Source organism: Physella acuta, unplaced genomic scaffold (assembly GCF_028476545.2).
Source record: "Physella acuta isolate Inbredline_101_S28 unplaced genomic scaffold, ASM2847654v3 ptg001387l, whole genome shotgun sequence".
Taxonomy (NCBI): Eukaryota; Metazoa; Mollusca; class Gastropoda; family Physidae; genus Physella; species Physella acuta.
In genome coordinates, this window is record NW_026732902.1 from 5,001 (window position 1) to 24,352 (window position 19,352).

The window sequence follows — 19,352 nt, forward strand, 5'->3', positions numbered from 1 at the left end:
AATTTCAGTTCGGGGGCCAGTTTCTTCCAGGCATGTCTTTGGTTTTTCTGGCCAAAGTTCCTCAGCTATCACCAACAAACGATTTTTTTCTTGGACAAAATGATCTCCGCAGGCCGGATGAGAGGACTTCGCGGGCCGCATACGGCCCGCGGGCCGTAGTTTGGAGACCCCTGCTTTACATTTACAAAATTCAAATTGGAGTACAAAAAAAACAAGTTTTAAATTATTTTTTAGATAGCTTACAAATTGTGTATTCTTCAAATAAAATACTTCATTCTATTACTAAGTTTATAGCATTCTAGAATTGCATGATAGGAATAAGATGTTACTGACATTATACTCTATTGTGACATGGTGTACATTTTTGTACATTTCGTAAGTTGCATAATACTTGATCGATGGAGATGAAATTTGGTATGCCATGTCAGTCCACCAACAAAATCATTTTCCATACATAGAATAATTTTTTGGAAAAATACTGAGGTCGTGTCAGAAGGGGTTATCATGTTACGAAAATTTATTCTTAGAAATGTTACCTTGTTCTCTACAACTGAGTTATTTGTTGTAACAATTGCTAGCACTATATTTCTTAGATCTTAGTTGTAATGTTATAGCACAGGTTTGTCCACACTACCACCCAGACGCCTCTGGAAGTGCAGTATGAAAGCCTTGAAAGTATGTTAGTCACCCTATGTAAATGTAACAGTGAAGTAGACACACCTCAGCAACCACTGGTTTACTCACCAAATGTAGTGACCCCCCATATGTCCAAGTTTAGGGTGCTCTTTAAAACAAATGTGAATGCCGTAATGTTCACTGGGAAGCCTAGGATACTCCTGGTCACCCGACCACTAGAGGAAACCCTTGTTGACAGTTGAATCAGGTAGTATCCTTGACCTCCTGTAAAGGATGCTCAATCAACAGGCTCAGGTAACTGCTAGAAAACTGTGCACCCAATCATACTCAACCACTAGGGCACCCAGTGGATGAGTCTGGTTGGATTTATTATAGTTATTATTTTGAAGCACCAAAGGAGCAAAGGGCTGTAGCCACACCTCTCAACTGGACTTGGTTTTGGGCAGCTCTCTTTAGTTGAGCCCACATAAGCCCTAAGGCCCTTCTTTCACTTTTCACTGTCCTTCTCCAGTATTGCTTTGGCCAAAATACTTTTCCCTTGGATATTCCAGTCTAACGATTCCCTCTGGAATGACAATGCTGTGCAATTAATTATTGGGCACACTAAGTTAAAGGCACATCTGGCCTTGTTGATAAGGCTTTTTATGTCCTTATCTAACCCCCACCCCCCCCTCCCCCAATACTAGTTGATCACACTTCACAGGTATGTAAATTTGTTTATCTCTCGTATGTCTTCTCCTTTTAGCTGTATGGGCAGATCTGGTTGTTGTTGAATCTGATGACTTCTGTGTTATTTCTATTAATTTTAAGTCCTAATTAGAGGCTGCTTCAGATAGTCAATTCAATTTGACCGCCAGGTCACAAGTAGACGTGCCGATTAGATTTAGTAGTCCAACATATCTCTGGTATATGGCACTCTTTAAATGAAGAGGTAGGTGCTAGAGTGCTCAGGGGGGAAGCCTGTTTTGCTCACTACAACACAACACAGGGTGTTGTTTGACAGTTGAATCAAGTAGTACCCCCTTTCTATCTGTGCAGGACACCCAACAAATGGATTCCATCTGCTAAGAAGGCTGCTGGGGAACTCTGGGCACCAAACCGCACCCAATTGCTAAATTTAAAAAAGAAATTTTGCATAAAGCTTACTAGGAGGCCTATGCTCATCAACCTCCCCATGTTTCTAGGTTGTTCTATTAAAGGTATAGTAATGCTTAAAAGACAAACATATTTTCATCTATATAAATAAAAATGAAAGTTTGTCTGTGTGTGTCTGCCAGGGTACAATTTTACCACCCATGCTTCCGTGTAAGCTCTATCTCACACTTTTAAAGAGTGTGATATATACTATGGAATTGATGGGCTACTATAATTGTAGATGAAATTGAATCAGATGCATACTCCAGTGCCCCGTGAGCACTATGATGCTTACATTGGTTTTAAAGAGAACCCTAGAATAGGGACATGACACATTTGATGACTAAACCGACCCAGAGACCATACATGGCGCCCCTGTGGTACTGGTGGTGTAACTGGTGGCTCCCAAGTGCTCCTTGCAACGCCCTACACCTGGGTGGTCACTGAGGTGTCCTCTACCTCAGTAATAGCAAGGGAAATTAACATACAGTCAAGGCTTTCATACGCCATCAGGCATTCCAGGTGGATGTGTAGGCAAACTGCTCCCTACAACTATGATCCAACAAATATAGAAAATGCTTTTCTTATATTTAAATAACTCGGTTTTAGAAAATAAGGTTACGTGTCTAAAAATACACAATTGGTCTATACACGATTCTTCTGAGAGTTCAACAGATTTTACGCTAGACTATATATATATATATATATATATATATATATATATATATATATATATATATATATATATATATATATATATATATATATATATAATTCTCTTCATGGAGACCATAGAAAACACCACACAGCTTAACCACCACCCTCATCCCCACCTGTCAGGTTAGCTGTGGTTCACCCCGAATGTTTACAATCGTAGAGCCGGGTTAGTGATGGCTATTAGGGGCAGATAATTTGGTATTAAACTATTTGAAACGAAAGGTAGGTAACAATTTCTGATTGATCTTTTCTTTGTCTGTAAACGGTTGCTTTCACTGGGCGGGAGGTGGGAGGGGGAAGGGGGGAGGGGGAAAGGAGGGCGGGAGGAGGTAGTGTTGAATTCACAAATTATGAATTGCTGATAAGCAGAAAGTAAAACAACTAGATGGCGGCGTATACTATGACACGGGTCAGCTCGTATATATATATATATAAATATATATATATATATACAGACAGACAGTTCAGACAAACAGATAGAATGCTTAATTGTGTTGGAGGAAATACTTTCAAACATAAAAATTAAGAACGTAGAAGAAGACGAAGATAGATTGATTGACAGACAGGCAGTCAGACAGACAAGAGCATATGTTAAAATAATATACTGATATTAGGTGTGTCAAAATGCTTTTTTACAACAACTCACAGCTTTTTTAAAGTTGCTATGTTAAGAACTCACAATTCTAAGATCACATGGATACCAATTTCCCTCATATATCTCAAGTAGTACAAAAGTAGTAAATGGTGTTTTAAAATTTTGGTTTTAAACTTTTTGCCAACCTTAAAAGTGCCACGTTTGACCAGTTATATCTGTGAACATATATGATACAAACTCAATCTTTTGAACTCAAAGCAAACACAGAGCAGAAACCCATTTTTTTTTTAAAACTTCAAAAACAAGTACATGATTTAAATTAATTGCTCTGAAATAGGCTTTTCTCACTTTTTGACAAAAATTAAAATGGAAGTAAAAAAAACACATTTTGTACATTTAAAAATAGCCAAACAATCACTGGTAAAACAACAAAAAAAAGTTATATAAGGAAAGTAGGAAAATGATGGTTCTTTAAGTTTAAATAAGCCTATAGCATGTAGATGTGAAACACATGTTTAATCAGAACAGTACAGGGGTTCACAAACTGACAAAAATGACAGGTAACACTCTTTGTGTCACATAAGAGACACATACAGAAATTTTTTTTTGTGAAATAATAATATTAGTCTCTAGAACAAGTAGTACATTTAAAAAATAAGAACATTTTATTAGAATGCCTAAGTCAGTGTATATATCCTTCCTTCCGTCTTCGCTATAGCTTTTGAAACCATAAAAGTAAACATCGCACCATGAAGTGCTTTTCAGTGCACCGCAGCGTCTCATTATAAGTAGTAGAGTAGAGTTTGTTTATATAACGACATAAGGTTATTTTATAAATGCTACTGTTTTTACTCTTTTGCATAATGTCAAGAAAATATTAAATACACTCACACTGCTAAAATGTATTAAAAAGATTAATGTCAAATACATTTTCGTTTAGATTCCCAGAAAAAGTGGATACATTTTAATAACATAATAACAGTAGGGTAGAAAAATCAAATTAATTTAACTCTTTTTTCTAATTTTGACAATGGAGGTAATTTAAAAATAAATTAAACTCACACTAATAAAAAAAAAATGTGAATGCAAATCTACGGGCGTCCTAGAAGGAATTAGCGTTGCTATAATATAATTAGCAAAATGTGAATGCAAATTGTGCGGATGTAGAAGAGGAAATTATTGTTAGAAAATTATAATTAGCATGGATTGATAAAAGGCAATCTTTTATTTATTTTATTCACTGAATGTACTGTTTACTACTTCTAATTTTTATTCAACTATTCCGCACTATTATAGACGCGTCATCAGGCGCAATGGTTTTAGTTATGAAACTCTATTGTAAATTTTTAAAATTTAAAGTACTGGGAAAAAATGCGTGAATTGATAAAGTGATATATGGTAGGTAAAACACGGATATTTTAAATATTGCCTATTATTTATTGTATATTATTTATTATTATTTTATATGCGGACAAGCTGGGGGTTTTATAGGAGAGTCGTGGGGGGGGGGGGGATATGTCCCCATGTGCCGACCTTAGGGGGCGCCAAAGTGGGTTGGAAAAAAATTTGCGGGGGTGGAAATCAAAAATTTTAGTGCGAGGGGGGGGGTGTGCAAATCGAAAGTTTGAGCGGGGGGAATTTCAAATCAAAAGTGGTACAAATCGAAAGTTTAAGGGGGTGTGGTGGAAATTGAAATTTTGAGGGGAGGGGGTGCACATCCTAAGTTTGAGGGGAGGGGGGGGGGGGGGTTAGACTGTGAGCAATATGCCTTTATGATTGCATTTAAATTGTGTTTATGTTATGAGTGTTGTGTTTAGTTTTGTTCTGTTCCCCAGTTGGTACATTTAAAAAAGATTTAGCGTGGCGGAGCACGGGATGCAGCTAGTCTATATATATAAAGCAAAGTGGTCGGATGCCGGATCGGCACCTCCTGGTGCCGCAAGCACTTCAATTTTGGCAGGCTCCTGCCTTGGGGCAATAGAACATGTGGGCCAGTGCTGGTTGGCCACCAAGTCCATGAAGATGGGGTCAAAATTGACCTCGACTGACCAGCACCTTATATGAGCTATATAACGAAAAAATATTTCCCAAGTAGGAAATCCTTCAGAACTCCTGAGGTTGTAAACCTACCCTCGAGGTTGGCAAAAAAAAACTATGATATATTTGGGAAAACTCAGGAAGGGCTTTAGAAGTGACCGGCCTGAATTTTCCCTGTACAAACATTGTGAATTTTGTGAAAAACTATGACTATTTTCAAAACTATTTTTAGGGTACTTTGGCTCTGTATATATGGCTCTCGGTATATGGGAAAGATCAGAAAAGAGGTCAAAACTGACCGGTCGTATTACCCTAAATAATCTATATATGTAATTCCCTTCAATGGGATCATACAGACACCACCAAGTAAGGGCTTAGTCGTTCCTACCCCGCTCTTTAGGCATATCGCTACCACCCCATCTCACCAGTCTGGTGAGCTGTGGTTCACCCTGAATGTTTACAATATGACGGCTATTAGGGGCAGAGTGGTCTAATAGTAGAGAGCTGGACTGCTAAACCGTAAGTCTCGAGCTCGAATCCGGATTCAAGTCAGTAGACCGTCCCTGAGTCCACCCAACTCTGATGGGTAACTAACTCACGTTAGGAAAGTAAAGGCGGCTGGGCATAGTGCTGACCACACTATCTCTTCATATGCCGAGGTCACAGAAACAAGTGAACTCTACTTCACTTGCTCCATAGACCGTCAGGTTTGAAAGGGAAACTTATGTATCAGAAGATATGTCTGTAGCCCATTAGTCAGGGCCTTTTGTCAGGAAATGAATGAGAGGTAAGAAGTTCTGCTTGATATTTTCATTGTCGTCTGTAAACTGTCGTCACAGACGGCTGCTTTCACTGGGGGGGGGGGGGGGGGGGGGGGGGGGGAAGGGAGGAGGGGGGAAAGAGAGGGTAGTATCGAATTCACAAATTATGAATTACTGAAAGTTAAAAAAAAAAAAACTAAATAAAGTATGCTTACAGCGCGGGTCAGCTCACAATTGTAATTTATGTAAAAAGGAGGGTAACTTCAACAAAGATTTTAGATATATCTTTGTATATCTGGCTAATATTTGCATGCACCTCTATAAATGACTAGGTTGTAGGGAAAAGCTGTCGGTCAGACTCTAAGCCCTCGATGAGGACTAAAAAATGACTGCCAGTAAAATTCTCCGTATATGAGCTATATATAAAAAAATTGCCCAACGATCCCCCTGATATTTTGTGAGGTCGTAGCCCGACCCTAGGAGGGTAACAAAAAAACTTTATTCCCGTCGGAAAAAACCATTATGGTCTTACATTTGTCCAGATGCCATATTTTCTTATATAAGCAACTGTTTGTGAAAAAAGTAAACAGAAAGACTACGTCATTCGGTTTCTGTACAAGGGAGGTAACTTTCTAAAGTAATTATTTTGCAAATAATTTTATACTATTTCTAAAAACAACAACAGAAAATGACAAAGTTTAGCATTTGTTTAAATAGAGAATTAAGTTGTAAATTAATGTATGTATCCAAATTAATTTGTAGAAATTAATTTTAAAAGTCAATGTAATATAAATTATGAGTTAAACTATTCACTGAACCTCTATAGTTGTAATTAACTTTCGAGAAATAAATTGCGAACATTCCATTAATTTCTCTAAAATTAGCATTACTGTTTAAACTTAAGCACTCCACAGATCAGCCAATCACTAATTAATTAAGCATTCAAATTCTCAAATGTTTTTGAAAACCTAAGCGAAGCTAGGTAGTATGCCTAGTATCTTATAAATATGTATCTCTACAAAGCTGGTTCTACAATTATCATGTTATAGTAGGCTACACCAAAGTGAAATATTTTTTTTTTAACATTTGAAATATTTAGTCTTTTAATACTTTTAAGCATTTTTTAAATTTGTATCCATTTAATTAGTCAGTAGAATCCTTAAGTCCACCCAGCTTTGATAGGTACCTAACTAATGATAGGAGAAAACAAAAGTGGCTGGGCATAGTGCTAACCACACTATCCCTTCATTTGTTGAGGTCTCTGAAACAGATGGAGTCTACTTTATCTGCCCCATGTGTCTTAGACACAAACAAGAAAAGCTGATGAGCCAACTAAAAGCTATTCAATTCTGCATAAATATACAGGTATTTGTACAGAAATACTTTGAATGGCACAAAAAGGAGCATGAGTTGAAAATGGTTGGGGTAAAAATCGGTTGACAAATCATCTTGGTGGAAGTTTTCAATCCATAAATGAGATAATATTATGTAATACCAACAACTATAATTTTACTATAAAAATTACAGTAAGCTAGGAAATTAGAAGTTAATATTTTATAGATATATACTATGTTTAATAATCTTTAGAATCTATTGTGATATTTGCTAATATGTTAACTATTGAATTATACTTACATTATCTTTGTTCTTGAAGTAAAATAGTAAGTTGCCTTTAAGCTTGACATAGCGATTTATGTATGCTGCAAAAGTTTTTTAAATGAAAACCAAATTGTAAATATTTCTTAAATATTACTTTATTTATAATAATAAAAGGATCTAAAAAGTGATAAGATAAAAAAACGTCACTTAGATATAAGGTAGACATTTCTAAATTATGCTGTGGACAACTAATATCGTTCATGCCCTATTAAATGTAAACCTGAAAGTTAAATTAAGCCGTGCGGCGTCATATCGCCTGTGACAAAACAGCACATTAAAATTGACCAAACCCCCCCCCCCCCCCACCCCACCCCAAAAGGCCAGTGACAAACGGACCCGGTCTAATAGGTTTCGGACAAATTGACACCACCAAGTAAGGGCTTAGCCGTTCCTACCCCGCTCTTTAGGCGTATCGCTACCACCCCACCTCACCAGTCTGGTGAGCTGTGGTTCACCCTGAATGTTTACAATATGACGGCTATTAAGGGCAGAGTGGTCTAACAGTAGAGAGCTGGACTGCTAAACCATAAGTCTCGAGCTCGAATCCGGATTCAAGTCAGTAGACCGTCCCTGAGTCCACCCAACTCTGATGGGTACCTAACTCACGTTAGGAAAGTAAAGGCGGCTGGGCATAGTGCTGACCACACTATCTCTTCATATGCCGAGGTCACAGAAACAAGTGAACTCTACTTCACTTGAACCATAGACTGTCAGGTTTGAAATAGGTATTCTAAATGAAATTTTCATAATGAAATTAAATAAAATTTAACACTTCCACCTGATAGGGATTGCTTTCATCAGAACAGAAACACCAAATTTATTGATGTATGTCCATTTTTAAAAAAGTTATGAATTTTTTAAAACTCGAAAAATGTGTTCGCTTTTCGAGCAGTAAAGGGTCTATTTGAGACCCCTACTAACTTCTAAAATAACTAAGTTAGAACTCTCAAATTTCTTGCACACACAGCCAGTAATACAAATAGCAAACCCAATTTTTTTCAACGCTGTCAGACAGATATAAATGGAAAATTTATTCACTTAAAAATGAGCCAAAGCACAATTTTACCAAAGTACAAAAAGGGAGACAAAAAGTCAATTTACAGTCATTTTTAAAAAATCATATAAAATAAACTAATTAAGCCACATTGTTAATATAAATGTTCTAAGAAAGGAAATTCAAAGCATGTTAATATGAAATAAGCAGGTAAAGAATTAATAAAGAAAGTAATTAGCGAGACCAGATTCTGAAAGGTCAGTTTATAAAAAATAGAAATTTCACCCTTTTTCAAAAAATGATTAAAAAATATTAAAGTAAGGTATCTTAATAAATTTTACACCATCTTAAAGCACATGATGTTCTTAATATATAATAAACACAGAAACATAAAATAATCATTCTGCAAAACAATATATGGCATCCTTCCTTAACGCCCAAAATCAAGAATTTTCATTACCTAACATCTTGCAAAAAGTGTCCTTACTTTTAAGAAAGTAATATAAATTGTGTAGGAAACATGTTAGCATTACTTTGTTATAAAAAATTAAATAACTATACTATTACTTTACTTATATACTTACTAAGAAGAAATTTCATGCCTTTTAAACACTGATGAAGTAAGATAACTAATTAAACTAAAATTCTTTATAAATGATCCTAACTGTTAGCTTTGTGATGTTCATCTAGTTTTGTTACTCTGCTCCCTAATCATGACATGCTTAGCCTAAATTTACTTGTTATCAGTAAATTTATTTCTTCTAGTTAGTTATTGATCAATGGAAATTGATCTGGAAATGTCTAGGTCCTAACTTATACAATTATCAGAAATCTTAGAGCAGGTTCAAAAAGACAGGTCAATATCCTGATTGGGAAAGTTCTCTATGAGGTTGGGTAGCATTGTAATTAATAGTCAATATCTTGGTTGAGTTTGTCTTCTTCTTCAAGGTTTGGAGTAGCATTGTAATAAATGATTGTGAACTGGCAGCACACATCAAATTATGGAAACTAGTAAGGGATCCTTCCATTGGTCCAGAGTATAGAAAATGTCTGTGAATAAAAACAATTAATTAGCATTTCCAATATACTGACTTATATAGTAGGTCTGTATATCTTTATACCTACTTAGATATCAATCATGTAACATTACATCATTATAACTAATAAGCAAAGTGAAGAAAATACTAACATCTGACATATGGTTTCCTTCAAAAGTATTCAGTAGTCCTGTTGGTGCTTACACAAACAATACACATTTTTGACAGGCCTTTCAGTTTCCCCTTTCTTTTGCTAATATCTTGCTCTGTAAATAGAATAAAATTAAAAGTAAGGCTGCTCAATGCTTTTTTTAGATATTAAATGTAAACACTTTAGATAGTTCTACTACTAAATATTAACATGAAAGCAATAGTGAATCTAACTAATCTAAGTAGATCTAGATCATCTAGATCTGGAAACAATTTTGGGTTAAACTATTATGGAAGGGGGGCTACATTTTATTTTAATGTCGTCAGTTCAATAAACCTAGAGATAAGAAACATTAACGATCGTAGTATTCTAAAATTTAATGTAATTACTGCAATTATATAGAATAGTTAACTATTAAACTAGGAAAAACAAAATAAACAATGCTACAATAAATTGAAAGTATGCTGTTAACCCTGCGTAATATAATAGTTGAATCCAACATTACGAGAAGGCAAAAAAAAAAAATGGCCGACAAGCGGCTTGAAATATCGACAATATATTGATAGTTTAATCGGTCAATGTTAGTAATTAATAAAATTCACGAATACAAATTAAATTCTATCACTCTTTTAAACATCTTTTTGATTTAATTGTGCATTCCTTTTTTATTTTGGTAATCGTAAATTAAATACAAAGAACTTTTAAAAAGGTCTAGATCTAGATAATTTTTTGGTAAATGTTTTTTTAAGCGTGTAGCAATAATTACCGATAAGTGGACACTAAAATGCAAATGGTTTAAAGCAGCAGCTTATTATAAATAAAATGAATATAGCTAATAATTTATAAAGCACTTAACTTACCTAGACATTGTTTAAAATCCATGGTAATCCGCGAATAAACACAAAATCCTGCTTTGAACTTGAGCCGGGTGTTCCGTGACATTACGCAAAACTAGATTTAAGCCGGCAAAAGTTAGCGCGGGTCATCACGATACGTATGCGTTCGTTTTTATTTCTGCGATCCGATACCATACATTAAGTGTTAATTAAATTATAACATTTTTATAGTAAATTGGACGCCCGATCTGAATATATAATTTTGCCGGCTGTAAAATATTTTTTTCGTGTAAAAAAATCATTTGAAACTTTTAAATCTATTATTTTTAGCATTAAATTATATTTTACAGCGGGCAAAGTCATATCATCTTAAAGGGCGTCCATTCTACTTTCTATATTAGTTTTTAGTGTAATCGTATGTATTATGGTATCGGATCTCCGAGCGTTGGCGCAACCCGACCAAATTTTTTTGCGCGCAGTACGTTTTTTTCGGCTCATTTAGAATACCTATTTGAAAGGGAAACTTATGTATCAGAAGATATGTCTGTAGCCCATTAGTCAGGCCTTTTTGTCAGGGCTATTTTGATGGGGTCATTTTGCTGGGGGTCACATTGTAGTCATTTTGAATATGCTGTATGGACAGGGGATAGGGCTGTTCTGATGGTACACCAGTTAAGCAGAATAGATTTTTTTAAAGTAACTGTTACTTCTCTTCAACAGACAAATAATTTTCTGGGAGATAAAAACCTTCTGATTTTTTAAAGAATCCATCTTGTTTGTCCTTCATTAAAAGAAATCCTTCTTTGTCATAATGATTGGTCTGCTGTACTAGAAGAGCCAACTCCTTTGAATTAAATCGCATTGTTTTTTTAAATTGTGGTTCCAAATACCTTCTTGAAAGTAGTTATTAATCATCAAAATTTTTTAAACTTTTGTCTGAAAAGTAAATTTAATAAACAATACATTAAAGTACATGGAACATTTTTTCACAATTAAAATTCAAAGAATGTGTAAATACTGAATAGTCAAACCTCAAGGTTCTGGCTTAACTACAGGTTTTGCTATTCAAGTGAATAAATTGTTATATACATATGCAGAACCACAAATTATGTAAGAACCACAAAATTAAATGATGCCATGTTTAAAGAAATAATACTTTAGGAACCACACAACCACTCACCACCCTACCAAGATTAACAGGGAAATTAAATTTAGTACAGCAAATATTTCATTATTTGCCACTGTATTTAAAAGCAAACCAAACAATCAGTTTAATATTACTGTAGTGAATTAAAACTTTATTAAGTCCATTAAAAAATGCTATTAAAATATAACTTTGTAATAAACCACATGACTTTTTCAAGGCCACTTTTTAAATTTAATATCATTGATCTTACATTTTAAAACAAACATTAAACTCATACCCATACTCAACTAAATAGTAAAATTAAGACAGCAGTGCTCAACATGTAAATGGCACCCCGACAAAAGAGCGCCGACATAAGAGTGCAGTCAATTAAAAATACACGATGTTGTACGCTCAACGAATATGTTATGGTTAACAATTGTTTTAATTAAAAATTGGCGGTATGATAAAATGACATGTGTTTATTTATATATTGTTTAATATGTTAAGAATGCAGTTTGAAAATATTTCTAACCATAGTAACATGGAGAAGAAGATCGAATCACAGAAAGGGAAGGTTATTATATTGGTCGAAAGCTACAGATATCGAAAGTACAGAGCAAATGTTGATGGAAGTATGACATGGAGATGCTGCAAGAAAGATGGCTGCAGAGGACGAATGCAATAGGGCTGGTAAGTAGGTCACCAACCAGTTCTATGGCGCATGCAGGTTTTGAGCCGTAGAACTGGTTGGTGACCTACTTACCAGCCCTATTGCTGAACAATATTGTTCTGTCATCATTGGAACACAACCACGCTCCTGATCCGGCTAAAAACGAAGCAGCGAAAGTTGTTTCAGCTATACGAAAACGGGCAGTGGAAGGGGTGGAATAACCAAGGCAGATTATATAACAAGCCAGAGCAGGAATTACGATGGAAGCAGCCCCTCATTTGCCGGCATAAGTCGCTTCACAATGTGCAATAGAAAGACAGAGAAAACGCAAGCAGCTGCCATACCCAAATCCACAGAACGTTGCAGAAATAACAATTCCTGAACCTCTTCAAATGACAACAAGATGGCAAAATTTTGTCTTTAGGGATTCCGTACCGACTGACGTTTACAGAATGATGATGTTCGGAACAATGGATAATATCAATCGTCTACAGCACCTGGAACTGGAACACCATCTAACTATTCTAACTGGAGTTAACCAACCAGAAGCTTCAAAGAACAAATATGTTCAGCTGAACCGAAGATTGCAGGCGATTGCTTCAACCTATGCTAATGATTCAATGATGGACTACCACAACTTAGCAATATAAATGCAACTATAAAGAAACATTTTTTCAATTTGAACTTATTTTCCTTTTTAACACGTTTTTCTTAACTCAGCTTCGCGTTTGTTTGTTTGGATGTTTGTTGTTAAAATTGACATCGAAAATTAGCCCACTTCTGATTGCTCTAGAGATCTGAAATTTGGCATGTAGGCTACTTTCGCCTAACAATTTCAGATGCAATCATAAAAACTAGCAATTAGAGACCGTAATTAGCTTAATTTAATTACGCCCCAAGGACCATAAAATTGAGGACATGATTTATAAAGATACAGACAAGACTGGAGGCCTATTGACACAGTTACTTCGGCCCCAATCGATGTGAGCGCGCTGGCCGTGATCGTATAGTGGTTAGTACTTCGCGTTGTGGCCGCGACAACCCAGGTTCGGGCAGATGGGTCGGGAACTTTGATGGTGAATGTACCCACGTTTTTTGTCATCAAATGTATGAAAATTTATTTTCTACTTTTTAGTCCACAAGAAAAACGTGGTTTTTTTTTTTTAATTTTTTAAGTATTTTATGTTACATTTCATTTCAGTTTATATTCTCACTTTAGGCCTAACATTTAAAATCTTTGTATGTGTTATTACATCTATTATAGTTAAGATGCCCGCAAACGTTCAATTGATTATACCAGTTTTTTAGCTGAAGAAACTGAACAATTTGTTTTTTAATGAAACAATTAAGAGTTAACATCAAACGATGCCTTCTGATCTGAATTAATTTTCTTGTTCCTATTTATTTAATACTATTTTTCGATCTTTAAGTTTGCGCTCTTATGTTGGCGCTCTTTTGTCGGCAAATTAGTGCGCTCTTATGTCGGCGCTCTTTTGTCTGCACTCTTTTGACGGGTCACCCATGTAAATAAATCATAAATGTAAATAAATCATAATATTCATAAACTGTAATTATTCATTCAATATAAGGCATTAATAGTTTTCAAGATTTTTACCACCCTCTTCCAACATTACATGTCATCAACAAAAGCCAGAACAGAACACCTTAAATGACATCATATCTAAGTCAATCATCCCTCTCAAAATTTGCAATTTTTTTATTTAAAAAAAAAATGCAATTCTTTTCTTAACATAGTATGATAGTTATAGAGATTGGTCAACAAAGAGTAAGTTGATCAATTCTTATAAAAATTTAAAAATACCAAACATGACATTATGGCTAAAATTTAGTTTATAACATAATTGCAAAAGTGTGTCATCAGTTTCAGAAAACCTCTTCCTCCTCACAAAAGTCGGCTGAAACTTTGGAGCATGACGTCATTTATGGACAATCCCTAATACATTTAATTATTAGGCCTAACTCTTTAATGAGTGAGCAGTTAAGTGAACAGAATTAATTTCAATGAATCCGAGGAGGCCTTAGTACTCAGGAGTCATCTATTAATGATGTCCACAAAAATTTAAGATTTTAGACAGTTTAAAACTTTTAAAAAATAATTGTATTTATATTAACATATGTAGGATTGTATAACAGTAAAACAAATACCCTTAAGAAACAGTGACCAGCACAATCAGCTCACAAATTTTTTTCTAGGATGTGGAGGTGCTCTTTTTTCCAAAACATAAATAGAATTGTGAGCGTATTAATATTTTAACTCTAAGAAACCAATAGTATTCAGACACATGTATGGTTTCTCCAGTCACAGTTTTTAAGAAAAAATGCAACTAGTTTTCATACTATATAATATATGATACAGTAATAGTTATTAGTTATAAGTAGAAATCTAGTAATGTGAAAGAAAGGTGACTCATTACAATTACGAAATTATTTCACATTTTAGGAGGATTTATATTTTGAAGATGTTTTATGTACCTGTATTTAAACAATTTCATTCAAAATTTTCAGTAATAAATAAAGATAAGCCATGTTTTCATCTGATGCAACCGAGCTAGTTTTTTTTAGCAGCCATCTTGTTTAGCCAAAGTTAAACTAAGTTTATTTTTTGTTAACTTAGGGCCTATTGTTTGAGATCAGGGGAACCACCATTTACGGGTGTTGGGAAATTGCGAGACGCGGAAAGCGAAATGGCGAGGCGGGAAAATGCGAGAAGATAATGCAAGACATACCTGCGGAATCAAGGGTAAATAGCGAGACACTTTTTGCGAAAAAAAGTTTTTTTCATGCTTTTTTCATCTGTATTTATTTAAATAATTTTTTTTTATGTTTTAAAATTAACTAGCATGTAGCCATACCCTTTAACACGAGTGTTGTATGTTGTTATTTTTTATCTAGATTTTATTATATATATATATATATATATATATATATATATATATATATATATATATATATATATATATATATAGATAGATACTAAGAAGATAGATAGATCTAGATCTATTAAAAAATACTAACATCGTTGCTGTGCTACTGTCATCGCCCGCTGTCGTTAGCGAGAGGTAAATCCCTTCTCAGTCTGCATTAATTTTTAAAATCTAGCCCGCTCATGTTTATACAAACGTGAGCTGTGTCATTGTGAATTGGTATAATCTTGTCAGCAGGAGAGATATTCTGCAACATCTATTCATGGATTGTTGTACTTGCAAAAAGTGTAAAAGTATAAACAATTCTAAAAAGTGTAATTTATTTTTTATTAAGTAATTTTAATTACAAACAAAATCTTCTGAAACAGTCCAAGCATTAATCAAACACACCTCGTCACAATATCTTTCACACATAGTACATCCAACCCAGTTCATTAGACTCCCATTTATACTGTGCTAACACAGAATGGAGTAGAGCTAGAAGAGGTCGAAGACTTTAAGTACCTCGGCAGCTATATATCAGCAAATGGCAGCATGGAGAAAGAAATTGCCACCAGAATAGCAATGGCAGCACAAGCTTTCAACAGACTCGCTAAGATCTGGAAATCATCCTCACTGCAGCAGAGAACTAAAATAAGGATCTATAAGTCAAATGTACGTTCTGTACTCCTCTATGCTGCAGAGTCATGGAAACTAAACAAGAAAGGAGAGAGCCGACTCAGAGGCTTTGAAAGAAGATCCCTCCAACGCATCTTCAGGATAAAGTGGGACGACAAAGTCCCGAACAAGGAAATATGGCGAAGGACAGGATTAAACGACATTGTCTCAGAAGTTCGAACGAGGAGATGGAGATGGCTGGGCCATGTCCTACGCATGAGCAAAAAAAGACTCCCCAACATGGCGCTGAAGTGGAACCCACCCGGAAAGAGAAATAGAGGAAGACCACTGGGAACATGGAGGAGGGAGATGGAAGAAGAAGTACAGGCTACTGGCAAAACCTGGCATGAACTAAAGTGGCTCGCCCAGGACAGGGTGGAATGGCGGAGATTTGTTGCTGCCCTATACTCCACAGGGAGTGATGAGGATTAAGTCCTAACACAGAACACAAATATGAACATAATGGAAAAAAATGTGCGGCTGTAGATAATCTGAATAAAGTCCGCTATCGACAAACCTACCATTTAATAGCTAAAAGGGGTCATCTATAAATGACGATTTTTACCCCCCCCCCTCTCCCACACATTTTCAAAAAAATCCAGACCCCCCCCCCCCCCCCCACTAAAATGACGTCTCACCTCAGCCTACAACCCCCCTCAAAATTGCAGTTGATTTTTTTAAAAACATCGATATTTTCCCAAAATCTTGTCTAATTTCTGTCAAAATAGAGTATTTTAATCAATTCCTATTACAATTTATTAAAACAGTTTTCTAAAACGCGAAATAACGTCTAAAATTATTTTTCTAACATTGCTTTTTTATAGTGTGACGTCTCACATTTCTATGCAACAATACAAAATATGTTTGTGGCGGCACGGCGATCTTCAAAGACGGTAAATCAGGCGGCTTCGGCGTTCCACACAAAAGAAAGAAGTTGATCTATCGTCTGCGGTATTTCCGTTGGTTTCGAACAAGGTGGTATTCTAAGTCGACACAAAAGATGGGGGGGAGTTCACAAATCATCAGTATGTCTAGCAACGGAAAAATTGAAAGTTTTAACAATGTAAAGAAAACGTGTTTGAAGTCTGTACCAAATACCACTGAAAATCGGGTGCGGTAAATTTTTCGCAGAAATCTTCGCATTTCAACACCATCTAGCGTAAGTATCGGGTTGTGGTAAAATGCGAGACAAAAAGTCACGTGACCGACCGTTTTCGCGCCCTTCTTGCATTTTCCCCGCCTCGCCATTTCGCTTTTCGCGTCTCGCAATTTCCCCACACCCACCATTTACAGATAGCCGCTGTTTATTTTAAGCCAATCTTGCTCTTAAACACTGCTGTTTAAAGTTAATTTCTGGCTAATGCTGATATCTAATTAATCTAGACTAGATCAGCAGATCTAGATTCTAAAACGTTGCTTTTGATATATTATTCAATTGAAAATTATATCTATTAGACTCTATAATAGATCTAGATCTATAGACTATAGGGCCCTATAGATCGATTAGTTATTAGTCTTAACTATTAAACTTATAATTAATAATTAAACTAATTAGGCCTAGGCCTAGGCCCTAGTTATTTAGTAATTTATTAATTAGGCCTAAAGTTAAAGCCATATCAATGGACATCATTCAAAAATGTATGTAGATCTAGTAGGCCTATATGAATTATGATTGTAATGTATGATAATTGATGTGAGTCACCTTTCTTTCACGTTACTAGTCTAGGGGAGTAGTCTAGGCCTATTTTGCAGACCTAAAACAATAGATTACTAGATCTAACTACTAGAATCTAGATCTAAGTCTAATATAGATCTAGATTATATTCTATATTTTTATTATCAATACCCAATTACTTAAACAGTGAGTTAAGAGGTAATCTATCCTTTTTGGTACGTAAAATCGGCCGAGGCTAGTATTAGTCAGTATTTATATTAGTCTCTTAGAGTAAGCCTACTATTAGGTATTAGTAGTATTAGTAATGTGAAAAAACGGGTGACTCATCAAATTTTTGTAATTATTTCACACTTTTAGAAAGATTTATGTTGCAAAAGTAACAGAAATGTTTCAATCCTTCATTCGTGTACCTGTTTTTAAAACAATTGTATTAAAACTTTTCAGTAATAAATAACGATTAGCGATGTTTTTATCAGATGCAACCAAGCTCATTTACTTAAACAGCCATCTTGTTTCAGAGATTCAGGGGAAGCCACTCTATTTTACTGATGGCTGCTGTTTATAGAATATTATAGATCTATAGCAAATCTTGCTCGCAAACACTGCTATTTAATTATTTATAGTTATTTTATAGTTAAGCCTATATTTATATATTTAGCAATTGATTTAGGTTTATTATTCATTTATCTATAATATTTGACACAAACATACCACAATACACTTCTATTAAAGCCTTGACAATGAGGTAACGTTTTCGTACATTAATAGCCGCGGGCGATTTTACGTACCCAAAACGATATAGATCTAGAATCTAGATCTAGATCTATTACCCTAAAACGATAGATTACCTTACAATTAATTAGACTCTAGATCTAGATATCAATTATCTGTGTTACTATGTTACTAGATCTATGTTTTGATGACGATGTTCGAGAAGGCGGTTATCTTATTCAATTATTAATTAGGCCCTAAGTTATTCTCTAGAATCTAGATCTTGATCTTTATTTTTCGTGGGAATATTATTAATATTATTATTATGTAGATCTAGATCTAGTTAGATCTAACTAGATCTATGACTATAGGTTTGCTTCCCATTACTTTTACACATTCATGACATTCACATGTAGATGTCGATCTAGATCTAAACTAGATTCTAAATATTTTAATTTTTTTAGTATAAACCAGACGACACCGTTTCCCGAAGAAAAAATATAGATTGTAGAAACTAATCTAGATCTAGATATATTTCACGACAATACGCCCACCTATCCCTATTACACCGCGTTTACACTTATAACATGTATACTAGACTTGACCTACTAAAGTGTATACTAAACATGTTACGGGTATATGGAACATCTTCTGAGTCGCGGAGCACAAAACCACGCCCCTTTTTATGTTCTGGGTCAAGTTTTTTTCTTCGCTCCCTGGGCGAAAACAGGACATGTTCTGAATTTTCAGATGAGTTCGCATGCGTCAAACGTAGGATGACCTACCCACCTACCCACATACACACCTACACACTTACCCACCTACCCACTTACTCACCTACCCAGTTACCCAGTGGCGGATTAAGGGGGGTGCTGAAAGGGCTGCAGCTAGGGGCCCCCGATTTTTAGGGGCCCCCAAATTTACCACCGAATTTTAACTAGTACAGGCATAAAAAAAAAATTTAAAAAAATCTACATTGGTCAGAATACAATAGGGTAGCACATTACT

The 19,352-nt window shown here is 35.1% G+C and overlaps 1 protein-coding gene and 1 long non-coding RNA gene across 2 annotated transcripts in view; both read right to left on the minus strand.

Moving 5' to 3' along the window:
* The window catches only part of LOC131927243 (sesquipedalian-1), a gene marked incomplete at its 3' end in the record, with an annotated part of 21,767 nt that extends 2,897 nt beyond the window's left edge, over nucleotides 1-18,870 (minus strand). Inside the window, exons 1-3 of the mRNA XM_059283008.1 lie at nucleotides 18,732-18,870; nucleotides 11,305-11,493; nucleotides 7,516-7,580 (exon numbers count right to left, since the gene is read on the minus strand). Coding sequence (XP_059138991.1) covers nucleotides 7,516-7,580; nucleotides 11,305-11,419 — 180 coding nt within the window. The remainder of the gene's footprint in view (nucleotides 1-7,515; nucleotides 7,581-11,304; nucleotides 11,494-18,731) is intronic.
* Nucleotides 8,268-11,058, minus strand: LOC131927241 (uncharacterized). Its single transcript, XR_009383610.1, has 3 exons — nucleotides 10,582-11,058; nucleotides 9,723-9,836; nucleotides 8,268-9,583 (listed from the first exon to the last, which is right to left on the minus strand). It is a non-coding gene; the product is annotated as an uncharacterized LOC131927241 (long non-coding RNA).
* Nucleotides 18,871-19,352: the final 482 nt, after the last annotated feature.